We start from the raw sequence: 18,993 nt of genomic DNA, 5'->3' as shown, positions 1-18,993 counted from the left end.
TAGCAACCATTGGAAGCAGTGAAGCGAAAAAATAATTTTGCAACATAGCAAATAGTTTAAACTGGTTTATGTGGAGTTCCGTATTGCTTCATGCAAACCTCTTTTGCAAGTATTCTAAACAAAAAAGCAAGTAAAACTAACCAAGTGCGTTCAATAGAAAAACTATATTGATAAGAGAACTCCATTGATTTTTGGCAGAGCAGTATAGGTTTAGGATTGTTTTTGTTTCTAAAAAATGTCAAATAGAATTTATAGGCAACATGGAAGACCCCAATCTGCTGAGAGGTTGACATTCAAGTATCCAATTCCACCAGACAAGCTGAAACTGTTTAGCAAACATGGTTATGTTGAACGACCAAAAACAGCGGCAGTGGACTACTTGGAACACATGCTGACAAAAACATCTCTTACTACACAAAAGGCATCACATGAAAATATTGAAGGTGAAATGAGCAGATACAAACTATCATTTACTTTTTAAATAGCATATGCAAAGGCTACAAAGTACACTATAAGGATCACTGTTATCAACATTAGATGTAGTGGCCACACAACAGTTTATGTACAGCAGGGTGTCAGCAACTGCTTGCATAAATGCCAACTGTTGGTTTTTCATGACCTGTCAAGTGATTTTACCTTTGTATTTAAGTACAATTCGACTTTAAATTATTGTGTTTCCAGTTTGTTATGAGTTAATAGTTTAAAAGTAGTCTACAGACATGAATCTGCATGCTGTCTGATTACTATTTAAATCAGCTGGCACAAACCCCTATTTCACGAGTCATTACTGTTTTGACATAGAAAGCAAATTGGCAAACAATATTGAAAGGTTACTGACCTGATGTACCCAGTAGATTTTCTTGCGAATTTAAAAAGTGTGAGCTATGCTAGTTTACAGCTTAGAGGGAACATTGCTCACATAAGATTTTGCTTCCTATCTTAAATTACAGACATGTGAATTTATAGAAATTGGACGGAATGTCTATGAAAGGAAAGTTCTGCGATTCCAAAAGGAAAAAGAGCTTGCTGTACAAAATGCAATCAGCGAGACAACCAAACAACTGCTACAACAATTTGACAAAGTACAGTATAACATCCTTTTGTTTTGCTTGAAATAATATCCATGGACAGCATGTTTTGAAACAAATTGTTAAAATTGTTGTGAAAAATATCTTTAGACTTTAGGTAGATACTTTTTGTGTGTTTACAGTCATTTTGGTTTACATTTTTACAATTATTCCCATAGAATGCTGTATAAAGACTTGCATAAAATCAAAAATTTTCATTGAATTGTTAAAAGAAATTGAAATGTTGGTACTTATTGCATTAACAATGTCTGCTGAGGTGATAAACATTGCCTAAAGTATTTGTGGCACCATTCCTAAAAAAACTGCCCTGCAGTTGGGAACCAATGTTATGCAAAGGGATTGAAACTAATTCTGCGCATTATCAATTTACAGGAACTGCGATCAAAACTTCAAAATGCATATAATGAGAAGGAAAGGGCCTTGGAAAATCAACTTACTTATTATGAAAACTTGGCAGGAAGCACAAAAACAAACCGTGATCTACTGGAAAATGAAAGAAAACACCAGCTGATTGAGAAAATGAATAAGGAAAAGGAAGATGCTTTAAAACAGCAATGGGAACTGGCAGAAAAGTATACAACTGTATAGCTTTTATAATGTTACTTTGTTAAAAAAAATGTTTGAAAGTTGTTGATAAATTCAAAATCTACAACAAATTGAGTTTCATACTTGTGGCTAGGTTAAAAGCTGAAGCAATTGAAGTTGCACTAACTGAGCAACACAAAAAGCTTCGGTCAATAGCAGTTATTGAACGAGAAGATGCAGTCGCCCAAGCACTACGTGTTGCCAAAAAGCAATCAACAACCAAAGTGGAAAAAGAAGTTACAGACACTCAATCCTACTGCAAGAAGATTACAGACGAAATGTTGGAGAAACAAAAACGGTTACACCAAGTTGAAATTAGACATTTGAATGAAAGGTAAGTGCTATTTTACATACAGTATAAAGTAAAAATGATAAAATGTTGGCCTTGCAAAATGTTCTTGTTTTTTAAAATGCTTTGACTAAGTGTGCTTTGATAAAAGTAAAGCTGTATGGCAATTTGTCATATGATAAGGTTTTACTTATTCCTATTCTATTCATATATTCTTCTATTTATCAGTTTGACATTGAAACGTCTTTGTTGAGTTACACACTTTTAATACCATACAGAATAACATAGTTGTTCTATCCCATATTTGGTTTTGTGAAAGACATTCTCATTCGCTTATGATTAATTCAGGATAGCACAGCTGACGCAAGAATCTAGAAGGTTCCATCACAATGAGAAAACTGCACAGAAGGATTATGTGGACATAGAAAGCGACTACAGCAAATTCCTCGATCTAACCGAAACAACACCCTGTCATTCAGACTATCTGATCACACCACGAAAACATCTACATGGCATTGGTACTGGCAGATTAAGTAAAGAAACACAGACAAACTTAATTGCATTGGAGCAGGACACAAGAACGGTCCAAACGGATATTCAAATTTGTGCAATAAGATAGTGAGATTAAGATGCAATGTTTTAGGCAAAGCTGTAATATTTCAGAAGTTAAAACAAATCCTAATTTTATTAGTTTGTTGTTGTCATAAAGATTATGTTTTGGAATTGGTAAATAGGCATTTTATAATACTGTTTACATTAGGCATGACAAAAAGCTATTAATTTTTTTTAAATGGGGAAGCATAGATGAAACGTTTAGCAATATGTGGTATACAACATGGTGTGAAATATTACAATCTTATGAATATAATTTGCTGCTTTTTAATTGTGTAAGTGCCTTGATTTTCAATTGTGTTTATTTCCTATATACCCACATTACCTTATTTATTGCCAGTGCAAATGTCTTGCTCATGTATAGTTTATTCATGACTTTTCGATCATTGTTTTTATAGCAAACATGTTATTGTGTTTTAACATACTACACTTTTACCACCTTTCTTTTCATCTTGTTTCACTAGGTGTTCAGTGTTCATCATTTAACAAAATAAACCTATAAACTGAAACATGGCTGAGTTTCAGCAGGGCAAACAGCTACATAGCCAGAGAGCAACTACAGTTTTTTTGCTATGAGCCAAAACTGTCAGTACGCCAGGCCTATTCAAGGTGTTCTACCGAATTAAGCTTAAAATCCAAAGCATTCCCATATGGCAAGACATACACCAAAGTGATGTATCAGACCTGGGACAATAAATTGAAGACCACTTGATTCTGTATTATGTCTTCAATGAGCCTGACATACTATGATTTATATATGAGTGGGATCGGTGGTCTGCACAGACGCTGCAAGGCTGATCCCAGTATGTATGTATGTTCATCTTAGCTAAGTAAAATTTGGTACTTAAAGTGGTTAGGAATATGTCGGCAAAACCAAAAAACTACAGACCACAATAATCAAACCAAATGTGTTTTTGTGGAAAATTTATTGTACAGTACACAGGCAAAAATGCAAAAAGCTTGATCAGAAGGCAACTGAAACTTTTATGCTGACCAATGGCAGTAGTTCCTTTGTTTTGAGTTTCCAATTCGCAATGTCTTTTGATACAGACTGCCACAATTCGCCATGACGAGGTTCAGCATTACCACAACGCTTTAAAATTTCTTGCTGTTTCTCCTGTGAAAATAATAATACTATTAAAGTAGAACAAATAACCACAAAACAAACTTTTTTCTGTTTACCCATTTAACAGTTGTTTTCGTTAAAAAAAACCTTTAGAAAACGCAATAAATGACAATTAAAGTGGCAGTTAAACTAAAAAGTTAAGCTAAAAAGGTTTTATATTAGAATCATTCAATGTGTTGGTTGACTTACTTACATCTGCGATTTAACGAATATATGACAAAATTATCCTGTAGTCATAGTGTTCGGTTCTAAAAGTCGTAATTATAGGCATTACGACAACAACAAAAAGTTTGGGAGCATATGATTTGCCTGTTAAGCATTAAGAAACATTTACAACAAGCAAAAATATCGTGAAAATAACGAACCTCATTCCCATGGGCCAATTCGAATCTGTAGAAATACGCCCATGCATCACCGAAATCAGGATCAATCTTAACCGTCCTTAGGAACCATTCACGAGCTTTGGTTAACTTTCGTTCGCTCCAGAACAATCTACGACGATATTTTACTTTAGTCAGACAAATTGAAAACCGGATAAACCCTTTTTTAAACCAGTTGAAACAGGTACGAAGGTTCATTAGGACGGGACTAAGTTCCAAACTCGGCCATATTTGCATAGGGAATTTACTTTTTGCATAAATTAATGATTGTTACGTACAGCCACACACCGCGTGTATGCTTAACTGGAGTTTTTTTCAAAGTAGGATTTTGAGGCCTAAATATTCGTCCCACTTCATACTGTAAAACATTTTTTGTGTGAGCATAACGCATTCAGACATTGCCCGCCAACCGAGGTTTAAACGAAGCAAAACAAACAAACAGTCGTGTGTTTTGTGTTAGCACAAGATGCTCTATGTATCAAATTCCAACCTTGCTATAGCGAGTAGAACGTGAGGGTCGTGTTCGCATTTCTTCAAGGCATCAACACTTTTCGTTTTTCGCTGAGGTCTGGCCTCAATAAAAACCGCCTCTGCCCAGAGAATGCCAGAAGTAGGACATTCCTGTAGCGCACGAGCCATCAAACTGCTGGCAATATTTTTTATGTTGCCGTTCCATTCCAGTCGCACCGAAGCCAACCTTTTTAATTGAAAATATAATGTATTTTAGTTAATTCAGAATGAAACATCGTTTCCAACAAACAGAATCAGTTAATAGGTGCATGTATTTCAGCTAAATAGCATCTTCATTTCCTTGTTCTTTTAATTCTATTTGAATAAGGATCTGAAAATTCCATTTGGGCGATATATATTCCTATTATATCGTGTGAATCACATAACTCATGTAAATTGTAATAACGGCATCACATTCACAAGAGCGTTGTGAGTCCAAAAAATACGTTATCGGTTGTTAAACAAGGGTATAGTTTTAACACCAAAGGGTAAGTTTGACACGATCTTGGGCAATCGTGCAGGATATGTGGAAATGATGTGTAAAAAAGTGGGTATAAAACTTGCAATCGAAAAAACACCAAGAAGTAATTAGGAAAACTAGTTGTCTGCAGTGGTAAAAGCGATAATGTGTTAAAAAAGATAATGATTGGAGTACACCAAGAAGTAATTAGGAAAACCTCCTTCGCGTAATTAGTGAAAAAAAAACGTTTTTTCTTGCATAAAATAAAAAATATTTTACCCGATACAGGCAGCACTTACGTATTATCACAAATGCCAAAAATTGTAAGTTGTTCAGGCCGGAGTTGTAAAGTCGGGTCAACTTTGGTATAGGCAAAAGTCGTTTTTCAAGCCACCGAAACCATATTAGGTCACACAGCGTGCACGCAACAACAACAGAATTACCATAATGCAGCTACGTTATGTACCTTTTTTATGTACATGCAAATATCATATTAATTATAAGTTCGTTCATTTTTGGGGAAATGTTACACACCTGTGGGGTTTTCCCAGTAAATAACGCTTGATTGTTATCCAACTTTGCATGTAAGTCTTTCACACAGTTGGAAATCCCACACTGATTCAAACAAAGAAACTGTTTGGTAGGGATGTGCCAAAATTGCAAATGTTCTGTTTGGTCGAGCACCGAGCATCTCACTTTAATGCTCGGTGCTCGGTGCATTATGACGTCACAAAAATCCCCTTTCTACGTTTTAGCTCTACAAGGCCTCTTACGTCACCAGCGGTGTATTAAGCTGTTACAGGCCTCATAAGTACACGTTTTTCCACAATCTAATACATTTTAAAAAAATCATTTGTTTTTTTTCATAGACACCCTTTCGAACACTAGTTACCTATGTTAGCAGGGCATGAATATGCAAATTTAATGCTCGGGTCAGTTTGTGCAACTGCTCGGCCGAGCACCGAGCATCAAAAATATCGATGCTCGGTACCGAGTACTCGGGTTCTGGCTCGGCTCGGCGCATCCCTACTGTTTGGTGCAAACTCGATTTTAGCTTCAGTAGTGTTGGCAGCAACAAGTTGTTCAATGACACTGAGTTCAAATTCGGATGCCAAACAGTTTCTGTTGCGTTCTATTGTGCCAAGTTGCCAGAAAGGAACTAGCTCTAGTCCAGGGGTGCACAACCCGCGGCTGTCAGCATGTATATTAAAATATATTGGCGGCCAAGGCAATTTTGCTAAAAAAATGGATTTCAAAACTACTTTATATATATTGAGTGGCGCAGGAACGAGTATTACCGACGTAATAACAATATGGGTCAGACTTTCTGTACACCTATTGTGCATGTGCTGACAATGCGATAAAAAAAACAGGCACTACATGCGTCACAAAATATATGATGACGTCATAAACAGTTAAGACTGATTGTTAAGCAGATCTATGCACCAAGTTAGAAATTATTCTGGGCTATTTAGGCGCCATTAGATGGTATATATGTGAGATAAAGTTATTTATTTTCATCAATAATGCCGAAACAAAAACAAACAAACACTTTTGGTGAAATACGGCTGTTGGTGAAATAAGGACCTGCAATGCGACCGTCATAGTGAAAAAGTTGTGCAAAAAGCTCACCACAATTCAGGGTTCATTGGATTTTTCAGTCTTGCTTTTTCGAGGACAGCACGAGCTTTGGTCAGTGTCCCTCTTCTTTCTTCCAATTTGCTCAGAAGAATCCATAGAGGAATAGCTCGTGTACATTTGCTCAAACCCTGTTCAAAACATGTCTGTATCAAATTTGGTTCCTTAATGCAGGCTACTCCAAAATACGCAATATATGCAAGCTACGCAATCTACTAATAAAACATAAGAATATGCTGACGGTTACGGCTATTAGGGTTGGGGTAATGGTTTGTAATTACAATAACATTATAATTCAATCTTAGATATTCTTTTTGGGCTAATATTCGTATAAGCGGTAACATGCGGTATACCATGCGGTATTTAGTAAACCATCTTTTACGCATGTTGGAATATTAAGCCCAAAAGAGGTATTTATTATTTTCTCTCTCATACCGCGGTATAAGCTTCTCTTGCTTTAGCCACATCTCCCAGTTGGTCTGCGATTTGCCCTTTCATCATCCACAGCTTGGCGAAGTCGGGATATTTTTGCGTAGCTTCGTCCAGTAAGCTCTGGGCTTCGTCCAAGCGATTTAGACACCACTCCAGTTTGATTGACTGCACACAACAATGATATAAGGTTACGGGCTGAGCTAAAAGGCTGGCTTAGAACATGCGTGTATACTCGTACTCAAACTTAAAATCAGAATCAGATAGCTCGTTGTTTGGTAGATAAAAACTAATAAAATGCAAGTAGATTTAAGTGCTTAGCCCAGTGGTTTCCAACCGGGCAGTAATTCCTCTCAAGGAAGGAATTTTTAAACTAAATTGGAGAACTTTATGTTTAAGTGGTTTGTAAATAGATACTTAAGCTCTGGGAATATGTAAAGTTGATAAAATACCCAATTTTAAATAACATCTGTACGGTTTGGCATCTACTGTGTAGTCTATGGGGGAGGAATGAAGATGTTTTTTTTTGTACCTTCATCATTACGCGAGCTGTGCAAGCGTTTGCCCTGGCTTTGGCAAGAAGTTTCCTAGCTCGGTCATGCTCATTATTTTCCGACTCTAACTTCACAGCAGCAAGCCAGATATCCTCGGAGTTGGGATTCGCTTGAAAGGCCAGCGCTAGAATGGAACTGCGTAGGAAACAAGCTCAAATTAATCATTCACCTTAGCTGGGCTTGTGGGTAGATGAGTTAGGTATATTTCGCTCCGGTAAAAAAATCGTAGCGGCACAATTAAGTAAAATATCCACCTCGCCAGAAATATCTGCACAACGTTGAAGCGCTGCTCGGCAAAATTAAGGGCACAGTTGGTAAATAGATGGTAAACGCGCTGCAGCTACACAGTTAGTATACAAAGAGTTATTTAGCAGGGACTTACATTAGAGGGCGAGGTTGGCGCATTAGGAAAATACGACTAAGGGAACGTTGACCGATTGATCAACAAGAAGTTAATAGCCACAGTTCATACTTTAGATCAGTGTGGTCCAACTTTATTTTGTTGCGGGCCATTCAAAATCGTTAACTTACTACGCGGGCCAAGGTTTAAATTTTTGCAGGAAAAACTTTTTTTATCTATAGATAAGTTTATTTTTATATTTTATAGTTATTTACTAAGTAGAAGCTGACAAAAACATTCAGTTTCCACTCTAGTGCAAAAATGCCCCCGAAAGGTTTATAGAAGCAGAACCCTTTATTACATAACAATGCCTTGTCACGCGTCACAATAGGAGATTTTGCAGTATTTAGTGTGCGTTAATCCTCAAATTTTGAAAACATTGAATTATTGGGAAATAAAACTTATAGTTTTCATTAAAATGTTGGGACTTTCGCGGGCCAATAAAATTATCTCGCGGGCCACAATTGGCCAGCGGGCCTGCAGTTGGACCACGCTGCTTTAGATACATATCTAGTATGTTCGTAAATATAAATAATGCTTGCAAAACTTTGTCTCAAATATCCAGTTCAATCAGAAAGAAGTAACGTAAACAGTTACGACACATTTAAAACAGTATGGTGCAACAATTGTTAGTTTCAAAAATTAAAGAGCAAAATGTTCATTAAAAAAATAGGTTTCTTCCAAACCCGAGACCAAGAAAAAGCAAAACGTTACATAAAGTATTCTCAATTTATTTTGCCCTAAACACTGATTGTTAAAATCAGTTTTTGAAATTTCTTAGGTAATAGGTTAAATTTATAAGCTTGATCACAGACATTTATGCCTCCAAAAAGCGCGCTTGTCCTTGCCACGTCCACCAGTCTCTCATAAACACAATGAATCAGTTTCTTCCATAGGAAACTAAAACGCGTCACACATTATTGCAGCAGCCAAGCGGCAACCACGAAACTTAATTCAACTATTTACTTGCCACCAGCATAAGTCACGTGATTAGGGGACTCACCGGGCCGCAGATACGTCATTTGCCATCCACTTCGACTTGGCTCCCATTAACCACAAGACTTCGGCTTTTGGACAGTGGGCAACAGCGCGTTGCAATAGCGCCTCTAGTGATTCGCGAGTGCCGTGGCTCTTCTCGAGGTATGCTGCTCGAAGCCAGACACTCTTTTTGCTGTAAACATGAAGAATAGGGTTACTTCGTTGGCTTTCAAATTCAGCGCCGAAAAATACTGACTTAAGAAAAAGTAAATAAACCCAGCAAAATTTATTTTTTTGCTTTTAAGTAAAGTTACTTGGAGATGTGCCGTACAAAATTGTACAACCTATTAGGGATGTGCCAAAACTGCAAATGTTCTGTTTGGTCGAGCACGCTCGGTGCGTTATGACGTCATAAAAAATCCCCTTTCTACGTTTTAGCTCTACAAGGCCTCTTACGTCACCGGCGGTGTTTTATTAAGCTGTACATGCCCATAAAGTACGCGTTTTTCCACCATCTAGTCTTCTAGTGCATTTGAAAAATCATTCGTTTTTGTTCATAGACAACCTTTAGAACACTAGTTTTGTATGTTAGCAGGGCGAGAATATGCAAATTTAACGCTCGGGTCAGTTTGTGCAACTGCTCGGCCGAGCACCGAGCAATAAAAACAGCGATGCTCGGTACCGAGTACTCGGGTTCTGGCTCGGCTCGGTCCTTCCCTACAACCTATTAAAAATTTGAAAAATAACTCAAGTACATAAACTCGTAAAAATTAATAGCATACGTAAGTGACAGTTTGAAATATTGAGTTTAATTAAAATTTTCTCTATTGCAGGTTTTTAACATTTTTATTACGGTCACTCCTTGAAACAACCGGCAAAATTTTATTCACCCCCATTTTGAAACTACTAAAATTACCGACAGTGACGTCATAGAAAACGACGTCACGAAATAAAAAAGTAATGATCTAATTAACCCCCCCCCCCGGAAAAATGTCAAAATACCCCTTTTGGGACAATTAGCAACAGGCTAAGAACCACTGCTCTATAGGCAGGGTTGCCATCGACTTGAAATCAAAAATAAGGACAACCGAAAAAATCAAATTTTCATACGAAACAAAACAAGCGTTCGTGAACAAATCTTTGCATTTATACGAGCCATGACATATCAAATGCAATATTTTGCCCAGAAACAATCTGTTCCAGTAACCCCTTGTTCGTAGAAAATGTTTCGTGCATCTCACAACAGCTCAGGTCTAGGTTTACTTTTACTTGTAGCAGGGATTTGACTCATAATTGTTGAAAATAAGACAAAATAAGGACTCAAGCAAACAATTGGACATTTCTTGGAAATAAGGACAATGAACTTTTCTAAGACATAACCCTTCAAAATAAGGACAAATCTTAGAAATAAGGACGGTATGGCAACCCTGTCTATAGGTATGTAACGAAAGCAATCAGATCAGTGGTTTTGTTAATTTTAGAAAAGTTTTTGAACCGAAATCGTCGGAATATATTACGATGCAGTAAATAATACCACCTCGCTTACCTGGGAAGTGTGTTAAGAGCATGAGCATAAATAGCTCTGGCACATTCGTATGCTCCATGTGATATACAACTCTCAGCATCATCCATCCACGAATGTTTGCGGTCCTCGTCTTCAATTCCAATTCCTATAATCAAGCATCATTATAAATACCCTCCTTTTTCAATGATACTACGCCAGGCCCATTGAAGGCGCGGCACCGAATCAGCCGCTCACCAAGCATTCACCACCATATGGCAAGTAAAATCTAGCTGCGGTGGGATTCGAACCCACGACGGGAGTCTTTCCGGGACTCTCGCTCTACCAACTGAGCTACACAGGCTCAGTGACGAGTCCAATGAGAGTCGAATAGCAAGCACGTGATTGTTTATTTAATTTATTATTTTACTTACCTATGACATGTTTTATGATGCTCTGGCATGTTGCAATACTTCCAGCTTTCTCTGTGTTTTCAGCATCTTGAATCCACTGTTCCCTGCACGAGAACACCACAAATTAAAGTTAGGTGAAATTCAAAACCCAAAACAAGTGCACAATGTAAGGAAAACAGGCAAATAACAAATGATCAGGAATTCGTATATCAAGAGTGGCCTTGGTTTACTTACAAACCTACTTTATGCAGCAAAGAGTAAAGCATAATTTGGCCAAAAAGTGACATTAAACTTAAAACGTCTTTTTGCAATACACACAGCAGGGGAAATTGAAACAGTTTACTAATTTAGTCCTCTAGAACAAATTTTCCCCAATGCCTTCTGCTATGGTACCTATTAATATCGACCATGTTGGCTTTAAGAGATACGATGGATCGCTCAATAATTTTATCGACCATCTTCATATTATCGTGTGCTTCCTCTAGTTTGGCAGCAGTGATCCAAATTTGTCTTTCGGTCGGGATGTGCTCTCTTGCTTTGTTTAACACCTACAAATAAAAACATCCTGTAATTCCAACATTATAAACCAAACTAAACTAAAGGGCCTTGTTTTTTTGTATTTCAGAAGACTTAACAGAGGTTTTTAAATGGGGTCCAAGAATGGGCAAACTTTTTTTTATTGATGCAACAATGCAAAATCAAGCCTTTAAGGAAAGTGATTTAACAAAATATTTAAATTATTATTAGCACAGTTTAACATGCCAGTAAGAGGACATCAGCTAGGGATGGGCTGAGCTGAACCAGAACGTAAGTGCTTGGTAGCTGGTACTGAGCATCACTGTTTCGATGCTCCGTCAAGCAGTTGCACAAACTGAGCAGAGCATTAAATTTGCATATTCATTCCCTGCTGACATACAAAACTAGTGTTCGAAAGGGTATCCAAGATCAAAAATGACTGTTTTTTTAAATGCGTCAGATGTGAAAAAAAGTGTACTTCTATAGGGACCTGTACAACTCAAATCACAACTGGTGTAAAATTCGACCATAGGCAGTTTTGACCCATTCCTTATACCTGTACAATTGCTAACTTTTCTTAAAGTCAAATTTAGGTTGTATTGCCAAAACATGCTGGTGTGTTTGTTTCTGCATTAAACCAAAGGTAATTTCACCTTTCTTGCATTCTCATATGACTCCAGCTTAGCAAGTGCCAACCACAGTTCCATGCTGTGAGGACAACATTCCACAGCACGTGCCAACATTATCCGAGCGTCCTCAGCATCTTCCAACTCGACAGCAACCTTCCACAATCTCACAGAGTTGGGAACATGCTCTAGTGCTGAAAAAGTAACAAAATTTCAGTACGTTAAATTGATTTTTGCAGACAATTTAATACAAAACAAAGTGATATGTTAATAGTTGGGATTTAGTTTGGCAATAAAACAATATATATCTGTGATGAATCAAACTGTTTCATCATTGCAGAGTCGGAGTCACATTTAAAAATGTATTCGAATTCCCAAGAAACTAGACATTTAATTATAAATTAATCTGGTTCAATATTCAGTTTTCTTTTTGTTTTTGGCCATTTTGTCAAAACTGTTTCACCCTTCAAACCGGAACAGCAATTATCACTGCACCTTATTACCTTTTGACTCTATAACCCTTGTAAGCATTACAAACTAAATGCGTGTATCTTGTAGTTGACAACTGTATAAATTCATTACAAGTTAAAAAATGTTGTTCCTGTTATATATTTACAATAACTTTTGGTGTTTTTTTTAATGTTTTGTTCTAAGATATATTATGAGTTTTAGGTATCATTGTGATGATATTTGCCTTGACAAACCACACAAAACATATTGGTGCCACAATTAATTAAGTGCAATGTTGGTAATTTGTAAACTTGTCACCATAAGGACTGGGACAAATTAAAACAGGAAATACTGAACTACAGGGCTGTAATGGGCAGACCTAAGCAGAAGTGTTTTCACATTATTTAACAATAATACAAAAAATACAGAGGCAAAAGCATATGTTGGGCATTTTCTGTTTCAAAACAAAGCAATATGATCATGGCGGGCTATCTATGGTTTTAGAGGACTTTAAAAAGTAAATATGTCAAACATATGCAAGCTTGGATCATATTAAAGTTTGGACTGTCTAAAACAGGGGCGGGCAACATACGGCCCGCGACGGGGTTTTCAGCGGCCCGCGGACAGTTTCCGGCCTTACATGATAATGTGGCCCGCGGCCACAGTCTGCCACAATCACCCACTACTTGCTAACTATGTCAAATTATAGTTGTAACGGACAGTAACGCTCCCCAATAATAAAAAACTTTCCCGCCGTTGTTACCATTGCACCATACGTCCATTGTTACGACATAACTGCCAACCTTGTGTGTGGCCTGCTTTCACGGTTTCCTTTGTTTCCACACGTGTACCCTAGTTAGTGTTTCAGCAGTACCTAAGTCTGTGGTGTATGCATTAAATTTGCTGTGGTGAAAAAAGAAAAAAAAGTGATATCAGTTTAATTGTTTGGACTGTATTGTAATTGTGACGTTCTTAATTGTATTTGGTTTAGGTCAGGGGTCGCCAACCACTCAAAGAGCCATTCGAACCAGTTTCACATAGTACATAAACCCTAGGAGCCACAAAGTCGTTATGAAATGAAATGCAACTTCATAAGCGTTTTTTAATTGCATATTATTGGGCACATTGGTAAGCCAGCCTTATCAGCAGTGAAAGCAAATTAATCTCCCCATGTAGCGTTAAATGTTCTGTTTTCTTCAGACGCTAATTTTTATTTCTTTGTTTAACACGTTTGTGTCATAACAATTTCGAACAGGTGTTGTTGCGCGGGCACACACACTGCAAACCAAAACAGTATTTAACAACTTGCACGCCGCCAGCTTGTTTCTTTTTGGAAGTGCGGTGTGTCCGGCATAATCGTCACAGATTTTAAAATCAAGTGTTTCAAACATTTGGTAATTTCAAAACCTGAGCCGATATGGAGGGACCAAAGAGCCGCGGGTTGGCGACCCCTGGTTTAGGTGGTCATGAATCCGTTTTAAATCACTGGATAAATACGCGATTAATGTATCGATTCAGGAATCCGGCCCGCCAAGTACTTCATTTTCCCATATCAGGCCCGCCGACTGGAGAAGTTGCCCGCCCCTGGTCTAAAAGGTAAAATATACCCAGGCAAAACTATATGTATATACATGAACCTCTGAAACAACCAGTAATGTAGGGTAAGTTACACACCTTTCCTGAACACTCGCTTTTTGGCTTTGTCGTCTGTTTCAAGAGATGAAGCTCGGATCCAGATCCTGACAGATTGAGGGAGCTGCATTATGGCGTTGGTACAAACTGCTCTTGCAGCTTCGCTTGGTTGCAATCTTGCTGCCTCCAACCATACATCTTCACTCTAGCAAGGAAATAACTGGTGTCAGGTAGTTTACATACACTTAATGAAACAAAAGTTGAGGCAATTACAAAAAAGTTTGGTTAAGTGCGAGAAGTGGTCTACTGGTGTAAATTGTCATTTTGGCTGCTGGAAAAAAAGTCTCTAACAAAACTACAAGAAAACTAACATTTTTAAGGACACAACTAAAAGTAAATCCTGCTAGCACACACTTTTTTTGCAAAATCCAATAACTAATGTCCAGTAAGTGTAGTTTTATTACTTATTATTAACTTATTTAGCCATTATGATGCTTATTTCATCACAGGTATGGGGTGGTTTTGCAACAATAAGGTGCTTCCACCCAAGCTAGGGTAACAGTGGTCAGACATAACCCAATATGTTTGTTACATCCTTCCTACATACTGTATCGTTCCTGTGCAGCTTAGTGAGAAATCTCTCATGGACCAATTGACCTTCCCTACACACAAAGTTGCATGCATAAACCAAAAAAATGTATTTTTCACCTTGGGACACATTTCGGTGCCTTTCATGATAATATTTCTTGCAATTTGAACTTTTCCTGTGACTTCTTCTAATCTTGCAGAGGCAATCCAGGCTGGTGGATGTTTTGGGTTTGTTTCACGGACTGACTTAAGAAGCAAACGTGCCTTCTTTATGTCGGCAACATCACCTCCGTATTGTGGAAGCATGGAATGAAGATCAGTGAGATATCCCTTAGGGTCAACGACTGTTTGTCCACTGACGGAATCAGAAACCTAAAAAGCACAACATTCTGCAAGAAACTTTCAATTTATCAGCATTGATAAAAATAGTTGTCATATTTTTATCAATTTTTGGAAAAATGGAATATTGGCAGCAATTAGAAAAATGATCTAATAATCAGAAAAAAGTTGGAATTTTGCATTTGAATTTTTTAAGCAAATGTGGTTTTTGTCATGGCTGTTAACATAACACCATGGCTCACAAAAGTTTAATATACAAAGATTAATTACACCCAACCGTTTTATGTGATTTTATCCCATTTTTTAACCAATTTTAAAGTAATGATAGGCCACAGTTTGGGATTCAGTACGCAATAAGCTAAATTTTAACACAACCTGTCTGTACAAAAATAATAGCAAAGATCAACCCAAAAAGATACAGACAAATGGTTCAATAATAGCCATACCTGACTTAATCTCATGTCCATGAGCGTGTTTCTGGCTTGACCGATCTTTCTCATGTCTAGTTCTCCTGCAGGTGTCGACCAACCCGGTGTGGCAGTCCCAGGAAAGGGGGTATTCAACCCAGAAGCTCCAGGGAATGGTGTGTTGATCCCTCCAAAGTGTTGTTGCCTAGATTTGAGAATTCAAATTGTTAAATACATATACTTAGCTAAAGTGAGCATCATTACTCAGCCCTAAATCACTCCTATATGGCAATGCTTGGGAGACTGACTTGATTTAGTATACTGCCTTGAATAAGCCTGGAATACTATGATTACATGTACTTTATTACAGTAAGTGACAGTAATACTGAAAACATTGGGATTCCGAAATTAAATGTTTTTAAATTATAAACTCTTTTTTACAAACCTGGACCGGAATTATTAGCGAAAGGCCCTAGGTATATAACTAGTGGTGGAATTCAGCCCGTTCGCACCGGTTCTATAGAACCGTCTCACGAAATTTTATGAGACCAGCGAAGCGGTTGGCATTACTGGCTACTGTCAATGGACTTTTTTGTTACAGAACCTCCTGTAAAATATGACTTTAGTGATATTTCCACCATTGGTTTAACTGTATTTTTTGGTAAATAACCACCACTATTATAAAAGTTGAAATATCATGAAAGTTTTACATTTTTATATTTCACAAAAGATGCCATCTAAATGGGGCCAAAACAAATAATTTTGGTTGGGTAATGATTTCAGTAATTGCTATAGATTGACATTGCACATGTAAACACTTTTCACCTTGAATCTAATGAGTTAACAGTCTCTCCTTGCTGTAATCCTCTGGCAAATAAGCTGTCAGGAACTGGGGTTATCTTTTCCAGGCGAGGATTTCTTTGTCGCTTGTTTCTGGCATCACCAACTTCGGGAATGTTTGTCCAATCATCTTCAGTTATCTATGTAAAATGATATTCAGACATACACATGTGAATTCGGTTTCAATCTGCAACCAAAGCAAGCTTATGGTTTACAGGATCTATAGGGTGACCATTTGTGCAGTTGTTTAAACCTTTTTGTAGATGCCCACCCCATTTTGGAAGTTTATAAAGTGTATGGATCCCTATAAACAATTAACTCTTTTAGAAGAATAAAAATATTTTGCATTCCCAGACCACTGAAATATCTTTCTAATGCTTTGGGGTCTAAGATCTGCAGGAAACCACTAAATTGGGGTTGCCATTTGTACCAGAGTAAAAAGTAGGATTTTGGTAAACACAATGCTTTTATTTAGCAGAAATTAATGTAAATGATCTACACTATGTAAATAATTATAAAACAATGTGTATGAATAGTTTTTCATGACAACTTTGATGGCACAAAAGCATTCCATCCATATCATACCAACTAATTAGATCTACTCAAACTAAATCATAGCAGTAGTTAGTGAATACATTCAATTTTTATCCATTGGCACTGTACAGAAACAACACATAACCCTACCACTGCAAGCTTTCTTTTTAGATCTGAAAACATTTGTTGAATTTTGGGTCGCTCTTCTCGAAATCGTTCCAGCTCTTCTCTCTCTCGTCTTTCTCTGTATTGTTTTCTTCTTTCATCCATTTTGCGATCGACGGTATCGTAAATATGATCTGCTTCTTCATCATCTTTTTCATAAGGACCAGATGCAAACAAATTTCCAGCATAGCCAGTGAACTAAACAACACAGGTTGTAATTACAGGCATATTAACACTTTACATCAGTTGTTTTACTCAAGTATTAAATATTGTGATTTCTCTTCTACTCATAAACATATTTATCGTTGAACAAGTTTTAACATCTTTCTGCACTTAAAATTGCTCTGTAAGCAATTCTAGTGTCAAAGAGGTTTGGGTATTTTGATCCATTACATTCTATATATGTAAACAAGTGGTACTAAATATTGCATGGTGGGTGAAATTAGAGAATATATAAGCCCCCAACAAGGGTAAATTAGACCTGATTCTAGTATTATTACAATTACAAACCCTCAGCCAACCTCAAATAGCTCTAACTGTCAGCGCTTTCAAAAGTCCTCAAAATTAAAATTTTTGCAAAAGCATATTCCTGTGCTTTAAAACTGCCTACATTGTGATCACACGAGGTATCATGTGGTAACATGCAGTATTTAGTACTACTGCATGTAGACTAACATGGACAAGGCACAATTGACCATGTGTACTGTACAATCTGCATCTGCACAAGACCACAGGTAAGCAAGGTCAAATTGAACTACATGAATTTTTTTTTAGTCAAAATTATTTTAGTGTTTATTGCAAAATGTTTGCTTCAGGTGAAAAGGTCAAAAATGCAAACCAATATCTGCAGTGGCTGGTCAAAAAAGAGCTACATACATAAATTTACTTGACTGAGAAGAGCAGCTAAACATATACTCGACAAGAAGTTAAATGACAGTGCAAGAATAGGCAAATCTTAAACTTTAAACAAATTTTAGGCCATACCACGAAAACAAAATCATGGTGCACCATACAGAAAAATATTACAATAGCAAACGAATTTTCGGGCAAATACCTCATCATAATTGGCATCATTCAAATCTTCTTCTTCGTCTTCAGTCTTCCTGGATGCTTTCATTTGGTCTCCAACTGTCCGAAGACCTGGAGGAGCATGTCTGTCATCGGTGGGATCACTTACATCTCGAGCTGGACCAATATCAGATCGAGTTGTGAAACCGGTTGCTCTGCGATAAATTTAATCAGTTATTAATGAATTGATTTGAGTTTATTTCGCTTGGTGAAAGAAGACATAGTAACACAATTGCACCAAAACCAAGACGGAAATAGCTGCACAAGGTTAAATCGTTATGAAGTGCAAAAAAGTGGATGGCACCATTGGTGGATCATGATTAAAAGCGCTGCAGCTACACCTGTTATAAAGCATTGTATGGTGGGAGCTCACCACAGAGTGAGTTTGGCACACTGTAAGTATAACATGAGTAGGGGGTATTAATGGAAATGTCTTTTCCACTTGGGTGATGTAAAATAGCCCATGCTTTGATTGTTATCTTAAGCAAATATCTTGAATACACAGATGATTTTGGTTAATATAAACTCCAATTTGTTCAGCTTATTTGCAACTTACAAAACATATAATTTAGTGAAATATTTTCTCACATAATGATAGAATATGAAAAGGATTCAGTGTGCAATAATGTAGAATTTCCAATTATCTAGAAAGATCATTCTTTATTCAAATAGTTACATACATTTATTACAGTATTGCTACTGTTTTAGTAGAAAGTGCTGCTTAGAGAACAGTTGAAAATCTGAACAGAAGATAACTTACCCCCGACCCAGACCAGGAACATATCCAGGTGGTGCTGCTTGACCCAACCACGGTTTCTTTTTCTTTTGAGACTGAATGACTCCAGTGAGTTCAGTCATCTTGGTG

At 37.2% G+C, this 18,993-nt stretch overlaps 2 protein-coding genes across 2 annotated transcripts; one reads left to right on the top strand and one right to left on the bottom strand.

The window, feature by feature from the left end:
* Positions 1-177: 177 nt before the first annotated feature.
* LOC145229099 (uncharacterized) lies at positions 178-3,075 on the top strand. The gene is made up of 5 exons (XM_080094365.1): positions 178-443; positions 967-1,082; positions 1,461-1,660; positions 1,768-2,007; positions 2,311-3,075. The coding sequence occupies exons 1-5, from the start codon at positions 236-238 to the stop codon at positions 2,579-2,581; spliced, it is 1,035 nt and encodes a 344-aa protein (XP_079950491.1). The 5' UTR covers positions 178-235; the 3' UTR covers positions 2,582-3,075.
* A 408-nt stretch (positions 3,076-3,483) lies between these two features.
* Positions 3,484-18,986, bottom strand: LOC145228547 (pre-mRNA-processing factor 6-like). Its single transcript, XM_080093622.1, has 18 exons — positions 18,889-18,986; positions 18,115-18,283; positions 17,046-17,258; positions 16,347-16,501; positions 15,561-15,726; positions 14,896-15,147; positions 14,230-14,392; positions 12,133-12,299; positions 11,357-11,511; positions 10,985-11,067; positions 10,596-10,719; positions 9,075-9,242; positions 7,650-7,806; positions 7,124-7,285; positions 6,683-6,819; positions 4,571-4,777; positions 4,066-4,192; positions 3,484-3,691 (listed from the first exon to the last, which is right to left on the bottom strand). The coding sequence occupies exons 1-18, from the start codon at positions 18,984-18,986 to the stop codon at positions 3,539-3,541; spliced, it is 2,856 nt and encodes a 951-aa protein (XP_079949748.1). The 3' UTR covers positions 3,484-3,538.
* Positions 18,987-18,993: the final 7 nt, after the last annotated feature.

The sequence above is a fragment of the Phallusia mammillata genome, chromosome 5, assembly GCF_965637545.1.
Source record: "Phallusia mammillata chromosome 5, kaPhaMamm4.hap1.1, whole genome shotgun sequence".
NCBI classification, from domain to species: domain Eukaryota; kingdom Metazoa; phylum Chordata; class Ascidiacea; order Phlebobranchia; family Ascidiidae; genus Phallusia; species Phallusia mammillata.
Note: the sequence above shows the minus strand (reverse complement) of the source record. Positions and strands in the feature narration are given on the sequence as shown.

What these genes read in the sequence shown, in the direction of transcription:
- LOC145229099 (XM_080094365.1), top strand. Translation starts at nt 236, where the DNA reads ATGTCAAATAGAATTTATAGGCAACATGGAAGACCCCAATCTGCTGAG. An exon ending in TGCTACAACAATTTGACAAA is followed by an intron (nt 1,083 to 1,460) that starts GTACAGTATAAC and finishes ATCAATTTACAG; the next exon opens with GAACTGCGATCAAAACTTCA. An exon ending in ATTAGACATTTGAATGAAAG is followed by an intron (nt 2,008 to 2,310) that starts GTAAGTGCTATT and finishes TGATTAATTCAG; the next exon opens with GATAGCACAGCTGACGCAAG.
- LOC145228547 (XM_080093622.1), bottom strand. Translation starts at nt 18,986, where the DNA reads ATGACTGAACTCACTGGAGTCATTCAGTCTCAAAAGAAAAAGAAACCG. An exon ending in AAAGCGAGTGTTCAGGAAAG is followed by an intron (nt 12,300 to 14,229) that starts GTGTGTAACTTA and finishes TTACTTTTTCAG; the next exon opens with CACTAGAGCATGTTCCCAAC. An exon ending in AACATGGTCGATATTAATAG is followed by an intron (nt 11,068 to 11,356) that starts GTACCATAGCAG and finishes GTTCTCGTGCAG; the next exon opens with GGAACAGTGGATTCAAGATG.